Below are 16,929 nucleotides of genomic sequence, written 5' to 3'. Positions count from 1 at the left end.
GAGACGCCACGTCAAGTCTTGTTTTGTGTCTGAACAAATAAATCAATAAAGATCTGACTGATCATTTACCGAGCAGCACACGAGCTGAAGGATGGGTGTTCCAAAGTCAGATGTTTCCCGGTGAACATGATGTGGACCTTTGAGGTTTATGATTGCTGAACACAGCTGCTCCTGTAAAATGGGGAGGGCTGAAGGGAGTGGGGAATGCCCCATCAAATGTTTCCTCTTTTTACCATTCGTGGCACGTTGAAGGTGTGTCCGCCGAGCCAATGGCACAGCCGCATGTCCGTGGGCGATTTGGTGCGGGGAGGAGCGCAGATTCAGGGACAGTTATAAAACCAGGAGACCTCAGCCTGCAGCTCAGACTGCAGAGAGGGAAACACAACGCTTCCAGAGGACTTCAAGACACAAGGACAAGATTAAAGACAGAAGACATATTCTTTTTTTTATCCCTTTTTTCCTGGCTCACCATAAATATATCAGAAAATACAAGATCCTTTTCTCTTTTGGAATTTGAAATTATTTTTTTCCCCCTACTACTTTTAACCCAAACTTTTAATCCTTCAAAATGTTTCCAAAAACACAAAAAGGGTGAGTACACTGTTAATTGGAGTATATTTTAAAAAGTTTTTTCTCGGCTGAGCTTCATGGACACTCGAGTAAAGAAAGGGCTCCTGGAATGTGTGGGCAGGGGGCCCAGAAATAGAACAAGATGTTAAAAAAAAATGCTGCACATGTGCTCTGAGCAGCAGAGCCTGGATAAAGTGTCCATTCATTCCTGTGAGGAGTCTTACAGTTAACGACAAATTCACTGTCAAAAAATAATGAAAATCTTCACGTTAAATGTTGGCTGGAATAAGAAATTATTACCCTAAATGCAAAATTTGGATATTTTTTACTCAACAGTTATATGTTTTGTTTAACTTACACTATTTTTGCCTGAATAAGAGTAAAGAATTGGTTAAAATATAGACATTTTTCTAGGTGATCTGCTGTGATTCTGTATGAAAGTGCCTCTTTAAAAGTCCAACTCTGAAAGAAATGCTTCTTGTTAAAGTTCGAGGCTGAAGAGCACCACTCGTCTAATGTCTGCCTTTTCGTTTTTCAATATCACCCAGCTACAGCTATGAGGACTGCAAGGCTACTGCCGACTGGCTGCAGACTCAAACCGACGTCCGGCCCACCGTGGGCATCGTGTGCGGCTCGGGGCTCGGGGGCCTGGCTGACATGTTGAAGGACCAGGTGGCCTTCAACTACAAGGACATCCCCAACTTTCCACAGAGCACAGGTGAGCAACCTTCCGTCCAACCCCTCCGTAGAGCTGCCGCGTGCTGCCGGTGTTTGCTGATTGCGTGACCGTTTCCCTCAGTGCACGGACACGCAGGACGCCTGGTGTTCGGCACCCTGAAAGGAAGGCCGTGTGTTTGCATGCAGGGTCGCTTCCACCTCTACGAAGGCTATCCCATCCAGAAGGTCAGTGTGTCCCGCCACAGTCCCATTGAGTCCGGCCTCATGAATGTCATTTAACCAAAGTGTGTGTGTGTGTGTGTGTACTTCTAGATCACCCTGCCTATGCGCATCTTCAAGTTGCTCGGAGTCCAGACGGTGATACTCACCAACGCAGCAGGAGGCCTGAACCAGGACTTCAAAGTGGGCGACATCATGGTCATCAAAGACCACATCAACATGCCCGGCTTCGCTGGCAACAACCCACTGGTTGGACCCAACGACGAGAGGTAGGACTACTTCTTAACGAGGAGTTTTCTGAACACGCTGCTGTACTTTTCTCACAACAACAAACCTTAAAAGCTTATAAGCTCTGCTTCTTCACTCAGCAGTTGTTATGTGTCCTGTTTTCCTGTCAGGTTCGGCGTGCGTTTCCCCTGCATGTCCGATGCTTACGATCGCGACTTAAAGCAGCTGGCCATGGACATTGGGCAGGAACTTGGCTATGGGGACTTCCTGAAGGAGGGGGTCTACTGCGTGCTGGGAGGACCTTCGTTCGAGACGGTTGCCGAGTGCCGCATACTGCACAAACTGGGCGCTGACGCTGTCGGTGAGTGGTTTTTATGGGTGCAATGTTTACAAACCACCAACAAAAACAAAGAATTTAAATGTAAAAATTGTGGAGCTTCATTTGTTTTAAATCCTTCGAAATGCAAAAAGACTTTTTTTCCTCAATCTTGTGGTAACACTCAACAACTAGAGGCTTCAGATTATCAGGAAACAAGCTAAGTTATGACCACAGAGCATGAGACAAATAGGAGAACTATTAAAACAATCATGTGTCAAGTGTCACATAAATATGAATACACACACCAATAGTTCAGATCTTGTGAAGTTGGGTTCTGTCAAAAGGTTAAGAGCAATTAATATCTTACCTGTTGTAGATGGCTCTTTGTTTAACCTCAGTTTGGAGAAATAGTTCAATTCTGACTGGACTGACAGCTAGTAGACCAAAGGGAATTGTTGTTTTTGTCTCAGAAAAACTCCAAAATCTGTATCATGGTTTATTTAAGTTCTCTTTAGTAAATCGTCCCATTGCTGTCCAATTTACACTGCAGTTACTTATGCAGAATTCTGTGGTTATTTCCAAGGACAAATAGCAGCAGCAGGTAGCTGTAGCTCACCTGGTAGGTATATTTCAATAGTTCCACTAGAATATCCATGTACTGTAAAACTGACAAAGATGTAAAGGCTTATAAATTAGCATTTGCATGAGACTGGACTTGTTCTCAGACCCAGCAATCCCCTTTGGTCTCAGCTCTGCTCAGACCAGCCGTTAGCTCATCAGTCTAGTCAAAACTGAGCACTAATTCTCCAAACTGAGGTGATTCAGAGAGCTGTCTACAACAGATGAGGTCATTTTTTTATTGACTTTTCAACAAAACCACGCTTTAAGAGAATGTGGTATTTGACAGGGTTAGACTCCTATTTTAAATATCCATAAGCTGTAAACAAAACAGTATACACAGCAATGTTTGCCAATAGTTTGACAACTCTGCATTAGCTTTACTGTCGTAAATTTTACAACTGACTCACCTGAAACTGAAAAAAACTAACAAATAAATGTATTTTCTTGTGTTTGTTATCAGGCATGAGCACAGCCCACGAGGTGATCGTCGCCCGTCACTGCGGCCTGCGTGTCATCGCCCTCTCGCTGATCACCAACCTGGTGGTGACCGACTACGACAGCGAAGAGAAGGCCAACCACGACGAAGTCCTTCAGACGGGCAAGCAGCGGGCGAAGCAGCTGGAACAGCTGGTTTCCACTGTGGTGACCCGGATCGAGCCCAACAACAACTACATCTAAGAGGACGGGTCTTTGGACGTGACTCTGAGACACTTCTGCTGGCTCACATCTACCACCTTTATGTCAAAGAACATCCTCCTCGGTTTAAAATGAAGCCGCTGAATATTTGTTGTATAGAATTCAACAGTAACCTCTATGTGCCCCGTAGGACACACAATCCCCTGATGGGTGGCTCCACAAGAAGCCAACTCTTAGCTTTTTGTATCATGTTATAAATAAGGTGTATTTGTTCTAACTTTAACTTAACAATGATCAGAAATCTGCTGTAAGGAGCTTAATATTACTAAGCTTTTGAAAAATGTACATTACTAAGTATTTAATGCTTGTTTTATAATAACTCTTGTTACTAAATGTGCTATTTATTAAAATACTATTTTGTTAGTGTGGTTTTTTTGTGTACATGGTGTCATTTTAACAGCTACTCTTTTTAATTTTATGGATCTATTTGCAAACATCTATTGATTTAACACAATTATACAGAATACTGATAAGAAATTTAGAGACTAATCAAAAACTCCCCAAGATTTATTATGAAATTTTGTACAGATGTTTTACAGATAAAAGACACTCTGTAACTCAGTATGTGGTATGATCGATGAGTTCAAAGGGACCCGGTATGTTACCCCTGTAAACATTACATAAGATTACATAAGCATTAGACTGCACAAAGAAATGAAAAGGTCAGAGGAGGATACAATATTAGGAGTTAGGCTTTTGCTTTGATAAAACATGTAACAAAATACAAAAAAAAACAAAAACATTTTATACATAAAAAGTTCTCCCTTCCCTCTGAAACTAAAGATATGGCAGGCAGAGATTTGTCACATGTACAGCGTGCACACAACATATCCATTCATTTTGCATATTTGTTCACATTCACCTTAAAACATTAAAATCTAGTCCTCTTTGGAAGGCTAAACAAAGTTGACATCCCATTTCCAGAGCATAAAATCCAGCCATTAGGAAAAAAAAGAAAATTTTTTTTTTTTAAAGGTATACTTTCCCATACATTAAACAGTCCAAAATGCCATGCATAATTAATAAGCGATCGATATATAAAGCTGAACAAGACTGGATATATAGCAGTCGGCACATTATGATACAGCGCACCATCGTTGTGTTTGCGTAAACAGCCGGGGCCCAGGAAAGTTCACGAATGCTGAGGGTCGACGCAAAGTTTGGCCACAAGTTCAAAACGTCAAAAGACCAGCAGCGCTGCTCCAAACACTTGCAGAGGTTTTGAATACTGCTAGCAAAAAGGACAGGACTTTAGGTTTTTGTCCCCTTTCTCCTGATGTGTTCTCCATGTTTTGTGTAAAGTCCAAAGAAGTTGCTTCTACAAACAGCAGTTTCACCATGTGTCTGCAGCAGATACATATTTAATAAAAAAAATTAAAAAAATAAGAGAATCCCACAAAGGACAAATTCTCATGGAGTCAATCCTACAGCTGTTTAGAGGAACATTCATTTAATTTCAGCCACCTAAATCAACTTAAACCTCATAAATATTCTAGTTCAAGCAGATGCTGCTTCATTAATACTTATACTTAATACATCTGTTGCAGCAACTGCAGCAACAGCAACTGGCTGCAGGTCAGGACCCAGTACATTAGCTCTCCAATACAAACAACCACAGATGTCTATGTAAATACTCGTCTGATGCAAAAGAAAGTGTAAATGTTGCAACAGAGCTTGGGCTTGCACAGTTTAGATATTTTTTGAGGTGTGAGGTTGTTCTAGATAACTGAAACTAACTGAAACGGACCCAGTCTGGGGCTACGTTCACACATTCACACTGCAGGTCTTGATGCAGGTCTTGATGCTCAGTTCTACTTAAAGACATGCGGAGTTCCAAACTTTAAACTTAACGTTGGTATCGATAACATCTGGTTAAAATTGCATACCCCTACTTCTATGACATAAAAGTTCGGGTCAAGGCCACTTTATTAATACCCGTAGGTAGTTGGATGAAATGTGGCATGACTGTTCAGACTGAGGTCGCTTTGAAAAACATTAAATATGTATCTGATTTAGTACCTCATATGAAAGTGCATGGGTCTGATTTGTACATTCAGACTGTCATTAAAACAAAGTAATTAACAGGATTTGGGCCACTTTGGCCTGCAGTGTGAACGCAGCCTTAGTCATTACCTCGACTCCATGAGAATTTCTATCCAATTCTCCGAACTCATATTGCTCTGACTGCTGTCCATCTCAGGTAAAATGCTGACTACTAATGACTTTGCAGTAACCCACTACAAATAATCTGTACCATCAGATAATCCGGTGATTTTTGAAGTGACGTTCTGTCAAATAGTTATCAGTAGTTATTGCCTTTTGAGTGATGATATCAGTCACAAACCACAGAGGATGGAGAAAAGGACAGAAGTCTTCCTCATGGCTAGGCTTTCTGTGCTCTCTGACTGAAGTCATGGCTGATAAGATACCAACTACTGATAACTATTTGACAGAACATCACTTCAAAAATCATCAGGCTGTCTCTTTAACACCCAGCAAATTCCCAGATGAGTTAGCGGTAATGGCTAAAACCTTAGAAAGAACCTAAAACAAATGTGAAGCATTGTTTTAGGGGGCGTAAAAAGGGGCTGGGGGTTACCAAAATACAGCGCTTGTAGTTGAAACAAGAATAAATGCAGAGTTAAACAGTGGTCAGATAAGATGTTTTAGGTGCTAATTATGCTAATTATCTTAGTGGCTAATCTGAACATATCAAAGATCGCACTGTGATCAACATGATTACAGATTTTATTCCAACAGCATTAAAAATGAACAAACATCAAGTCAAATGCTTAGTAAATATTTTGTCAGATCCTTAAATATTTGTGAAGTTCTCCAACTTCCTGACTTTTGCTTCTGCGTGGCAATAAAGGGACGATTTCTTAGTGCAATTATCATTTATAAATCCTGAATAATTAGAAACGGAGTTGGTTTTGTGACATCATTCTTTGCAGATGCAAAATTCAAAGTAAAGCCCAGTTATTTTCAATACAGTCCCTTTAACTTGGACTGATGTAAATTAATACTATGAGTATGCGAGTCTTAGCAGGAAGTGATAATGTCAATAATTTCTGTTGTTGTTTGTGGTATAAAACCAACCTTCATTGGGTTATCAACATGTAAACACGTGGCAACGACACACCACAAATTCTCCCGACCATTTTTTCTTCATTGCGTGATGCTAAAGTGTTTAGAAAAAGTAGACAGAAGGTAACATGTGCTGAATAATGAGCTGCACTTGAAGTGAAAGTGGGGAAAAGAAGTGTTGATACAAGTGAACGTGTGAGTGAGGACAGCCTTCGTTAGGCTGGAAAAACAAAACTGTGAAACAGAAGAACCCCTCAGGAGATACTAAATTAGGAAATTATCTTTAAAAAGGTTTAAAATTAGTTCAATGGGACTCTTTAAGCCACACAAATTATGCACAAGCGAAGACAATCAAATATGATGATTTAAAAAAAACAAAACAAAAAAAAACATCCTTGGCATGAAACAAACAAACAAAAAACACCTAAGCTTGTTCACTTTAAACCCTTCGTTTTCATGTACGGGGGCAAAATTATCAAAAAAAAAAAAGTAATAGTAGTTCATTTATGTTTGGACCTGACTGTAAATCCTGCATTCATTTTTAAGTAAGTGCTTTCTAATCTAAAGTGTTTTATCCTGTTGATTTTGTCATGTTTGGACCTCTCTGGCCTGATAGTTGCAAGTTTATCTGAATTCAACTACAAATTCAACATAAAATAAAATCTAGGTTATATAAAAATTAATTCATGTTAATGTCATAAAAGATTTGTTTTTACATTTAGAAAAATGTAATTTTCCTGCCCGTTCTGTAGCTCTGCCTTCCAGTCAGTTTCTGTACAGTTGAAACATGTTGATAGCACCGACAGCGAGCGCAGACTGTCAAGAGTTTGTTTGGCACAGCAAGCTACAAATAAAAGGACCGGCAGAACATTTCCAATACAGGCACTGGAATGATGAAAGCATAAACTGTTTTAGCATCGTGGGGCTTCAGCAGAGAGGACGAGAGGAAGAACTGACAGAGAGAGAGAAGGCACTTCAGAAACAGCAAACACTGGGCCCGGAGCTGCAGCAGGACCTTTCAGGCAAACATTGTCAGAGTAATCCACTGCAGAGCAGAGAAAGCAGATGTGGGTTAATATATCAGAACCAGACTGTGCACAATAAATACAGTGTAAATAACCGTGGGCAGCTGTACCTGAAAGAAGTTAAGGGATATTTGACCGTCTCCGTCTGTGTCCATGGTCTTAAATGTTTCTGCAAAAAAACAAAAACAAATTCATCTTAAAGGATCTTACAAGGATTTTAACTTCTATTGTGGCGCAAGCATTTACTGTCTGATATTTTTTCCTGTTACAAATGACCCAGAGAGATAGTTGGGATTGTTTTTTTTGTTTTTTTTTTGTTTTTTATTTTGCAAAACAAACCTCTCGTCTCTGTGTAAACTATGGCCAAACAGAAATGCTGTCTTTCCAAAGTGATTTTTTTATTTGCAGTTTCTAAAAATATCCTCGTAAACACGGCACTGGAAAGGTTTTCCTCCGCAGCGAAAATGATCCAAATGCTGCAGTTACTACGCCAGGCCTGTAAGTGGCGCTGTAATGCTGCCACGAAAATACACCAGAAACAGGAAAGAAGATGTGGAGCCAACGCTCCAAACGGAAAACTGATCCACTTTGGGGCTCCTAAACCGTCATTTCTGTCGACAAAAGGCTGAAATAATAAAAAAAAAAACAACTTTTGAGTATTCACAAAAACACCTTTCTCTTGTAGACAGGGCCTATTACCTTTTAGGTAAGATTTTTTTTTATATATATATATACACAAACAAAAAAAGAGGCTTTCCTATTTTTAAACAATGTTATGTTTCAAAATTTGTCCCGAGTGTGTCACTATAAAATTTTATTTGTGTGCTGAAAAAGTTAATTACTGTCAGAAAATAAGGAACAGTGTATAAATAAATACAATTTAAAACTGCAAACAAACAAGCCATGGTCTGGATTTCTTCATTTGTATTTTGTTTACTTGTTCATTTAGACCTTATCGCCACCTGCTGACCTGGCATGGACATTACAGATTTCTTTTTTTTTTTTATTAAAATTCTACAACATCGTGTGGTCAAAATCCATTTTATTTAAACAGAGGGAAAACAATATCTGTATTATATGAATTTTAATTTTCATTGGCTATTTGGGATTAGAGGGACTTGGACAAAAGACAAACACTGTTTTGAGAAATTAGTAGTTAGAAAAATAATAAAACATTAAAAGTTAAAGAAACAATACTTGTACAATAAAATTTCTAAGTCCTCGTATGTGGACACAGGGATCTCAGGAGGTGAAAATCCACTGAAGTCCTCCAGTAACGTGACTTACTGAACATGGTCTCCAGTCGGACCAGACAGTTGACGAAGTTGTCAAAGTCAACAGCCATGTCTTCCTCGGTGTAACGCAGGATGATCAGCTGGAACAGGTGGTTGTTGAGCTTGAAACCTAAACAAGGCAAGATAACAATAAATAAATGAATGGAGTAATCCTGTAGAATCACTTCATAAATGAGCAGAATGAACACGAACCACCTGCTGAATGTAATCAGAATACTACCTGCAGATTCCAGAGCCATCCTCATCTCGTAGGAGCTCATGGTGCCAGACTTGTCCAAGTCAAACTGCCTGAATATAGTCTGGTATTCAACAGATCAATGGAGATGGAAGAACAGAAAGAAGATGAACGGAAAATAGAGAAGAAAACAGCAGTTAGACACCAAACACTAAAATTAAAATGACACTCGTAAAGGAAAATCTTAGGATTTTCTGACCTAGGCTCAGGCTGCCATCTGCAAATGCAAACATTTGAACTTTGCAGCAGAATAATAGTTTCATTTAAATTGACTTTTGTGCAATTTCACACATAACAACAAGAAATAGGGTGGGAAAGAAACTTGTCCTTTTTCTTTAAAGCCAATTTCTTTGGAGTCTCACCAGGTATCGTTTGATCTTTTCCCAGAGAACATGGAACTCCGTGAGGCCCAGCTTCCCACTGCCGTCCGTCTGCAGGAAGGAGCTCAGGAACATTTTGCAAAATTCACTTTCTCATTGTTTTTGAATCCAGAGATAAAAGTATCCAGGCAGCTTAAATGAACAAATGAATTAGGTTAAAAAATGTAAAAAAAAATAAAAAAAGGTTGAAGGATACATCCATGAGGTTTATCATGCTGCGGCACGCTTCTTTACCAAAGCCGTCTGTCTTCAGGTCCTTATCTGTTTACCAGAAAAGCAGACAGCATTAAAAATCTTTAACCGATATACAGCCTTATCAGGGGAACGGAGACGTAGAGGTCGACAAAACTATGAGTCACTGACGTTTGCTGATGATCCTGTTCAGGATGGTTTGCAGCTCCGTGACGCTGATCTCCATGTCCTGTTGGAACAAACAGAGACCGTGAGCCTCTCCTCCGAGTTCACCCCCCCACAAGCTTCAGTGTGCTTACAGGTCCGGCCAGCTGTCTGAAGAGATTCTTGAAGCCTGCGTCAATCTGGCTCTCGTCCAGTTGAGTCTGAAACACAAATATGTTCGTCTAATTTGTTTCTACTCATCGTACAGGATTCACTGTTTAAATCCATGAGGCGCCATTTTTTCCCCTCACCTCTGCTGGAATATCTGCCACAACTTTGTCATCCAGCTCCCTAATTGAAAAAAAAAAGAGAAAGATAATACAGTATTATTTCACTTTATTTATTTTTTTTATCTTTTTAATACAAACTGGTTTTAGACCTGATTTTATAGCGGCCAAGTGTTGCAACACACGACCAACAGAAAACAAGCTGAAAATGTAAGAATAAATGTTTTCAAAACATTTGGTTTTAGAAAACAACAAAAGCAATTTTAAAGCCATGAGAGTAGTCAAAATACACAATTTTTCCCATACTTTTGAACATATGTTTGATAAAAAAAAAATAGCCACTAAATACGAATCATTCACTACCAAAAGTCTACCACAAAATCTGTAATATATGAGCAAACATTTTGACATTTCCATAGCTGGAGCAGAGACGGGGTTTAAATGAAAGGTTGAGCTGTGACCTTGACCTTTAACCCCATGACCTTGAAATTAGTAGGGATCTTTGTTAACCCATAGGGTGTCCGGCTGTGCAGTTTGACATTTCCCCGTTAAAGGGTTATCAATTTAGGAAGTCTTTTAAACAAAGGGGTGACCTGCAACCTTGACCTTTGAACCCGTGACCTTAAAATCAATAGGGATCATGCTTGACACGAGGTGTCGAGCTGTGCACACAGGGCCTAAAGATTAATTAAAAGGTAAGCAGTTTCATTCAAATCATTAGTAGGCCTAATTTCAGAGATATTGAACAGTCATCTATGAGGATCGTGTGTCACGAACAAAATAAACGCTGAACTCATCTTCTCTGTATCTCATGGTCAAAGAGCTTCTCTAAAGTGACCAAGTTCCCTCACATTTTTTAATTTATTTTATTTTATTTTTCACGGCACTCACTCTGAGTTCGCAGGCTTTTCAGAGAAAACCCTGAGGACGAAGTCGCCCTCCTTGTGTGGCTCAAAGGTGGAGGGGACGACGATGTACTCCCCGACCGGGAGGCGCAGCCGCGAGCTGACCTCCCTCAGGTTAATAAACTGCTCTGAGCGAGCGCTGGAGGCGTGAGTCAGGAAGAAGTCCCGCTTCAGGTGGACGCCTGACCTCCCAGAAAACTGAGAGGAAAGCAAAGAGCGCCAGTTAGGTGAAACGGTATCTTTTGGTAGAACGTGTAGCATCAAAACGTGTCAAAAATTATAATCAACTCCTACCTCATCTGGAACCTGCAAAAAGGACAGAAGAGATAACTGGGTTAGGAATAGAACAAAAAACTGATATATGTGTTCACACAGTAAAAATCAAAAGTATATTCGAGTTTTTCTGACCTCGTACAGAGCGAACCCGATGGTCTCCATGTCTTCACCCTCCCGTCGTTTCTTCCTGCGGTCCTTCTGCATGAGGGCGACCAGGAAGCTGGAGTCCCGTTGCCCGGGGGTGTCCGGGTGCTGCAGGCTGATCTTGAACTGAGGATTCAGCCAAAAGGTCGCTGCAGATGAGAGAGGGGGGAAAAAAGGTCAGCTTGTTCCGCCTCCTTCGGCCCACTCCGTCTTTGGTTCAGTACCTGGGTAGTTGCGGCAGCCTCCAGCCGTGCTGCCTCTCCTCCACTCCCCCTGGAAGAGCGACGAGCTCCACTTCTTCATCTGACTGTTCTGCAGGGCGTCTGCCGTCAGGTTGCAGATCTCCAGGCGGCTGAACTCCCGCAGGAAGTCGCTGAAAGACATCCTGACAGACGGACACAAACAGTCCGGTTTTTACTGATCTAATAATAAAGGCTAGAATAACACTTCAAAAAATGCCTAAAAATAAACACAAATCAAAATTAACCAAAAAGAAAACCTCACAGACAGTCGAAGTACAATGGAGCAGACACTTATTTTATGTTTGAGTGTTATTCTGATTAATAACATTTATTCTTTGAGGAGACTCACCAGAATTCTCCATCTTCACTGCGGTTTTGTAGCCGACTTCTGACAGAACGATCCACGCTGTCCCACTCTCTGGACCTGAGGAGAAATCATACGGTGCATGGGCTCAGAATGTGTATTTTGGAACAGAGAAGCAAACACTAAAATGTGATCTGTCCTTTTTTTTTTCTTTAAATGCATTAACCATTTGTAGTCCTTGAATATTGTTTCAGACAAATTTTCATCTTGGTTTGTTCAATCTGTCGTCCTGTTTATGGCAAAATATTAAACTGTTTATAACTTCTTAACAGAACCCCAGTTCAAAATGTCCAAAGCAAGTCAGTCAGCTACAACAGATAAACTATGAAGTGGTCTTTTTTTTTAATAATCCAAACAAGAGGGGAAACTCTTACTCGTCGCTCCAGGGTCCGGTCCATTCCACCTCCCCCCAAGGGTTCCTGATGCGAACCAGCTTCGTCAGATTTCCTCTGTAGACCACCTGCAGACACACAGACCCAGCTCATGTTTAGGTTTTAGTTGGGGTTGTATGGATGGCTAACGCGTACAGTAGCCGTATCTGTGCAACAAAAACATTAAAGGATGCTGCAGAACAATTTTCTGTTGCTCAGTGCTGAGTCAGCATTCACGTTTTTGTTTTCCTGTTTTTTTATTTTGTCTGTACAATCCTTGCAGCCTAACTACTATTTTAGCCATTCATTTATTAAAATATCCAGTTTATTCAGGAGATGGCTGCTATGACTTTTGGTTTTTGTAACTTTTAGGCTTTTTAAAATATAATATAAGTATAATAATAAGTATTTTCCCTAAAAAAATAAAATAAAAAAAAAAAAACAACTGAGATCTTTTCAGTTCCTGCTAAAGCAATCTTCTGTTTGGAACCTGCTTAAGGATACTTGCTATATCCTTTTGTGCTATTTTTAGTAACAGTTCTGCTACTTTTAGTTTCAAGCCAGGACTTTTGCTACTTCTTATCCAGCCTTTTGCTGCCTTTAATTTGTAGTTGGCACTTTGCTGCTTTTGACTTTCAGCTACAACTCCGTTTCAGCATCTTCAGGAAATTTCAGCAGTCATTCAGCTCAGTAAAAGCTATTTCTTTAGCTCTTATTAGCTTTATAACAACTAATCTAAACTGCTGTCTTGCAGAAGAATATTTATGTCTGTTTTCTTTGTGTTTGGCCTTTATGTTCTCAGTTTCATTGACTTTTTATGACTTCAGGCCCATTAAACCGTGCCAAATAGAATTTACTTTTCCATAGTATTAGCTACCAGCTGTTTAAACACAGCTAACCTTTCATTTTGAATGAGCAAGTGAGGCTTCATGCGTTTTACCTACAAAAACATCATGTAACTTAAAATGAAACATCATTTAAACCGTTTGGTCAGTCGGGGTTTTTTGGATTTGGCTCACCTCGTCCACACCCGTCACAGAGTAGGCGTGTCCCTTCACCAGCTTCTTAAACGTGACAGCCTCCATGTCAAACTTACTGGTGATCTGTCAGAGACAACAGTGGGGTTCAAAGAAGTGGTTCATTCATTATCCTCTGCACACTGTATTGTGCGAGGAACAGTGTAACATGACATCAGCTGTTTATACAACATCTCAAAGATTTATACATTGCTTCATGATCAGTTACATTTCTACCAATCAGCAAACAAATTTTCTTGAACAGAAGTAGATCCGTGTGCAAACAGCCACTTTACCATTGTGGCGGCACAGAAAACACTGAGCCGATCTTAGTCGTCTTATTTAATTATGTCTGAAGAAGAGTTTGAATCTTATACCGGGCTGGTGGTTCTTCGTGTCCAAACTAATATTAGACATTAGAGAACACGTCCTTCACCGGAGAGTTCAGTGCTCCCTGTCTGCAAATAAATGTTCTGATCTGAAGCCTTTGACACACTGAGTTTGTGCCAGCTTCTGATGTACAAATTGTCTCTGTCCTCTCAAGGTTTTCCATTAAATCCAATATGCCTGAACTTCTTTCTTCAGCAGCCGTCTGACATTACAGGTAACCAGCTGGGTGCTGGAAATCCTCCAGTTCTCTTGATTTGCAAAGAAGTGAAGCTCAAATGTATACAATGTAGCATTAAAATGAATGGATGATTGCATTTTATTTAAAAGACATGTTTGGGGCCTTGTTTGTAATTTTTTTATACATACATTAATGTGAATTCAACTTTCAGTTGATGACACATGGACTGCAGGACTCTAGAGCAGTGGAGGCGCGTTCTCTGGAGAGGTCCTCCATCTGGCAATCCGATGGATGAGTCTGGGTCTGGGTCTCAGTACTTGTCTGGCTGCATTGAGCCAAGTGTAAAGTTTGAAGGAGGGAGTATTATGGTGTTGGGCCGCTTAGTTCCAGTGAAAGTAACTCCTAATGCTTCAGCATTTTGGACAATCTCATGTTCCCATCTTTGTGGGAACAGTTTGGGGATGGCTCCTTCCTGTTCCAACATGACTGAGCACCAGAGCACAAAGCAAGGTCCATAAAGACATGGATGGTTGAGTTTGGTCTGGAAGAACTTGACTGGCCTGCAAAACCCAACTGAACACCTTTGGGATGAATTGGAGCAGAGACTGTGAGCCAGGCCTTCTGTCCAAAATCAGTGTCTGACCTTGCAAATGAGTTTCTGAAAGAATGGTCAAAGATTCCCATAATTACACTCATAAACTCATTGAAAATCTTCCCAGAAGAGTTGAAGCTGTTACAGCTGCAAAGGGTGGGCCAACATCAGATTAAACCCTGTGGATTAGGAATGGGATGTCACTCAAGTGCATTTGTGTGGGAAGGGAGGCGAGCGAATACTTTTGGCAATATTGTGTACATACACTCTGTTGGAGTTTGTTAAAAATATGAACTACTAAGAATTATTCACCTCGGAGAAGAAAAATCCACAATCTACTTTTTTTGATAATATTAAAAATATTTGATAAATCCGCATTAGTTTGTTTTCTCGAGTCAGAAGACGGAGGAAGGGGTCAGTACTGACGTCAATAGAGCAGCCGAGCAGCGAGCCCCTCTCTACGGCCCTGCTGATGATGCTGTACAGGTCAGAGGGGGCTTTCCTCAGCTCGAACATCTCCGTCACGCCGCCTGTGAAGTCCTCAAAGCCTTCTGACGTGCTGCCACCCGACAGAGCCTCGTAACAGCCGTTCAGCCTGAGACACAGAGGAGGTTGGGTTTACAGAAGACATACTTTTAAATATAAACTAAAAAATATATAAATGGAGTCATTGCTTCAGACTGTGCAGAGCCACCATATATGACCATGTAGCCAACTTTGTGTAAATAAAGCATTATTCGCACTTTTACATCACTTGTCTGGGAAGCTTTTTAAACTTGGCCAACACTTGTATGAACAACGCTCTGTTTCACTTCGACAACTGAGACAACAGCTGTCCAACACAGCAGCTGCAGATTTATGATTTATTCCTCAAGTATTCCTCAGTCCTGTTCTCCGCTGGGATTTTCTACAAGCGCTTCCTGAATTTAAACTTACAATTATACCAGAGACAATCTGATGAAATACGTTCCTGAGTCAGTTTTTATCCCAAATGATAAAAATGATAGTCTGGTCCACCTAAAGCTCGTCTGGAAGAAAAAAAAACTACATGTTTAATCTCCAAATGGGGCGTCTAGTTCAGCTTTATAAAGTAGAAAGACTATCTACAACAGGTAAAATTTTTAGTGTTTGTTGCTCCTTGAATGGCCTCAGTTTGGAGAAATAGAGTTTAATTCTGACCAGACTGATGAGCCAACAGTGCAAACAAGACCAAAGTGGATTTTAACCTCTTAAAACAATTCTAATTTCAATTTGCAAGCACAAAAACTGGCAGCAGCAGTTATTTGTAGCACTTGCAGTGTAGCCTGAAGAATTTCCTGCAGGAAAATCAGTATTTTTTACCAGAATAATCACACAATACGAATATAATTGTATCATAAATGCTAACATATTGTGTGCATGAACTGCTATGAGATTTTAGAGTTTGGAGTTGTTTCAAAGCAACTCACTTTGGTCTTAGCTGTGTTTGGACTAGCCTTTAGCTCATCAGTCCAGTCAGAATTAAGCTCCTCCTCCAAACTGAGCTCATTCAGAGAGCCGCCTACAACAGGTAAGATATTTAGTGTTCATATATTTTTCTAAGGAACTCCATTTCAAAGATCTGACTTACTGCTTTAGGATGATTTAAGAGCTTCAAGTATTTCTTAGATTTGTTCCCTTTTGGAATTTTCTACACGCATATCTCAAATTTTAAAACGTTAAAGTTTATAAAACTTGTTCCTCAGTCAGGTTTTACAGTTTTGTTTGACTTTTAACAATAAATGGAAATTTGATCAATCTAACGCTCTTCTGAAAGAAAAACAAAACAAAACTAAACAAGTTTTATCTCCAAAAAACATCTCTGAATTCTAAAATATGTAAAATTTTATTGCAGAAATTGAAAGTTTAAGTTTATCATCACAGAGTTTCAACATGTTTGAGGAGAACTTCTGGTTCTGTTTCTGACTGCAGGAGACCACTAGGTGTCGCACTAGAGCAGCATCAGTCCAGCTAAACGATTGACTTGACAGATTGTTCATAGAATCAGAGGAATGGAAGCTTCAGTCTCATTTCTCTTATTGTGAGGCTTTTTTCGCCAGAAAACTGGATTTATTCAGTAAAGAAAAGTGTATTTTACCTAAACTTGGCATACAGAAGTTTTTAAAACACTGAGGTTTGACATGTCCATTTGTTTTTCTTAAGAACAAATGTCCCAGCATGGAGATAAGTCTGCTGTTTAGTCCGAGGTACACAGTTATAAACGACATCATTTGACTCGTTCAGCCTCGAGTTTCCAGTCTTACTTGGCGTAAGCCTTTTCCAGCAGAGCGCTCCAGAACTCGGTTCCCTCTGCCGAGTGGACGAACAGCAGCTTCCCATCCTTTACTGGCAGCCGGTCATCAATCACCACCTCCATCCACTCGCCAAACTGCCAGAACTGCATCACAGAGAGCGGAGAGCAAAAATGACTTGAAAAAGGTGTAAGGTTTCTGCAGA

General features: G+C 40.2%; 2 protein-coding genes across 2 annotated transcripts in view; one reads left to right on the top strand and one right to left on the bottom strand.

Moving 5' to 3' along the window:
* The first annotated feature begins 354 nt into the window (after positions 1-354).
* Positions 355-3,702, top strand: pnp5a (purine nucleoside phosphorylase 5a). The gene is made up of 6 exons (XM_017437231.3): positions 355-591; positions 1,119-1,288; positions 1,370-1,473; positions 1,561-1,736; positions 1,866-2,056; positions 3,096-3,702. The coding sequence occupies exons 1-6, from the start codon at positions 569-571 to the stop codon at positions 3,311-3,313; spliced, it is 882 nt and encodes a 293-aa protein (XP_017292720.1). The 5' UTR covers positions 355-568; the 3' UTR covers positions 3,314-3,702.
* Positions 3,703-3,820: 118 nt separating this feature from the next.
* Positions 3,821-16,929, bottom strand: part of capn1 (calpain 1) — a 39,238-nt gene continuing 26,129 nt past the window's right edge. The window contains exons 5-22 of the mRNA XM_017437241.3: positions 16,737-16,870; positions 14,881-15,049; positions 13,298-13,381; positions 12,282-12,367; positions 11,893-11,967; positions 11,526-11,686; positions 11,290-11,450; positions 11,176-11,187; positions 10,868-11,079; positions 10,001-10,040; positions 9,845-9,910; positions 9,717-9,774; positions 9,550-9,614; positions 9,336-9,404; positions 8,959-9,037; positions 8,731-8,847; positions 7,554-7,612; positions 3,821-7,463 (exon numbers count right to left, since the gene is read on the bottom strand). Coding sequence (XP_017292730.1) covers positions 7,437-7,463; positions 7,554-7,612; positions 8,731-8,847; positions 8,959-9,037; positions 9,336-9,404; positions 9,550-9,614; positions 9,717-9,774; positions 9,845-9,910; positions 10,001-10,040; positions 10,868-11,079; positions 11,176-11,187; positions 11,290-11,450; positions 11,526-11,686; positions 11,893-11,967; positions 12,282-12,367; positions 13,298-13,381; positions 14,881-15,049; positions 16,737-16,870 — 1,674 coding nt within the window. The 3' untranslated portion in view covers positions 3,821-7,436. The remainder of the gene's footprint in view (positions 7,464-7,553; positions 7,613-8,730; positions 8,848-8,958; positions 9,038-9,335; positions 9,405-9,549; positions 9,615-9,716; positions 9,775-9,844; positions 9,911-10,000; positions 10,041-10,867; positions 11,080-11,175; positions 11,188-11,289; positions 11,451-11,525; positions 11,687-11,892; positions 11,968-12,281; positions 12,368-13,297; positions 13,382-14,880; positions 15,050-16,736; positions 16,871-16,929) is intronic.

This window comes from Kryptolebias marmoratus, linkage group LG7, assembly GCF_001649575.2.
Source record: "Kryptolebias marmoratus isolate JLee-2015 linkage group LG7, ASM164957v2, whole genome shotgun sequence".
Taxonomy (NCBI): domain Eukaryota; kingdom Metazoa; phylum Chordata; class Actinopteri; order Cyprinodontiformes; family Rivulidae; genus Kryptolebias; species Kryptolebias marmoratus.
This window is presented reverse-complemented; position numbering and strand designations above follow the sequence as displayed.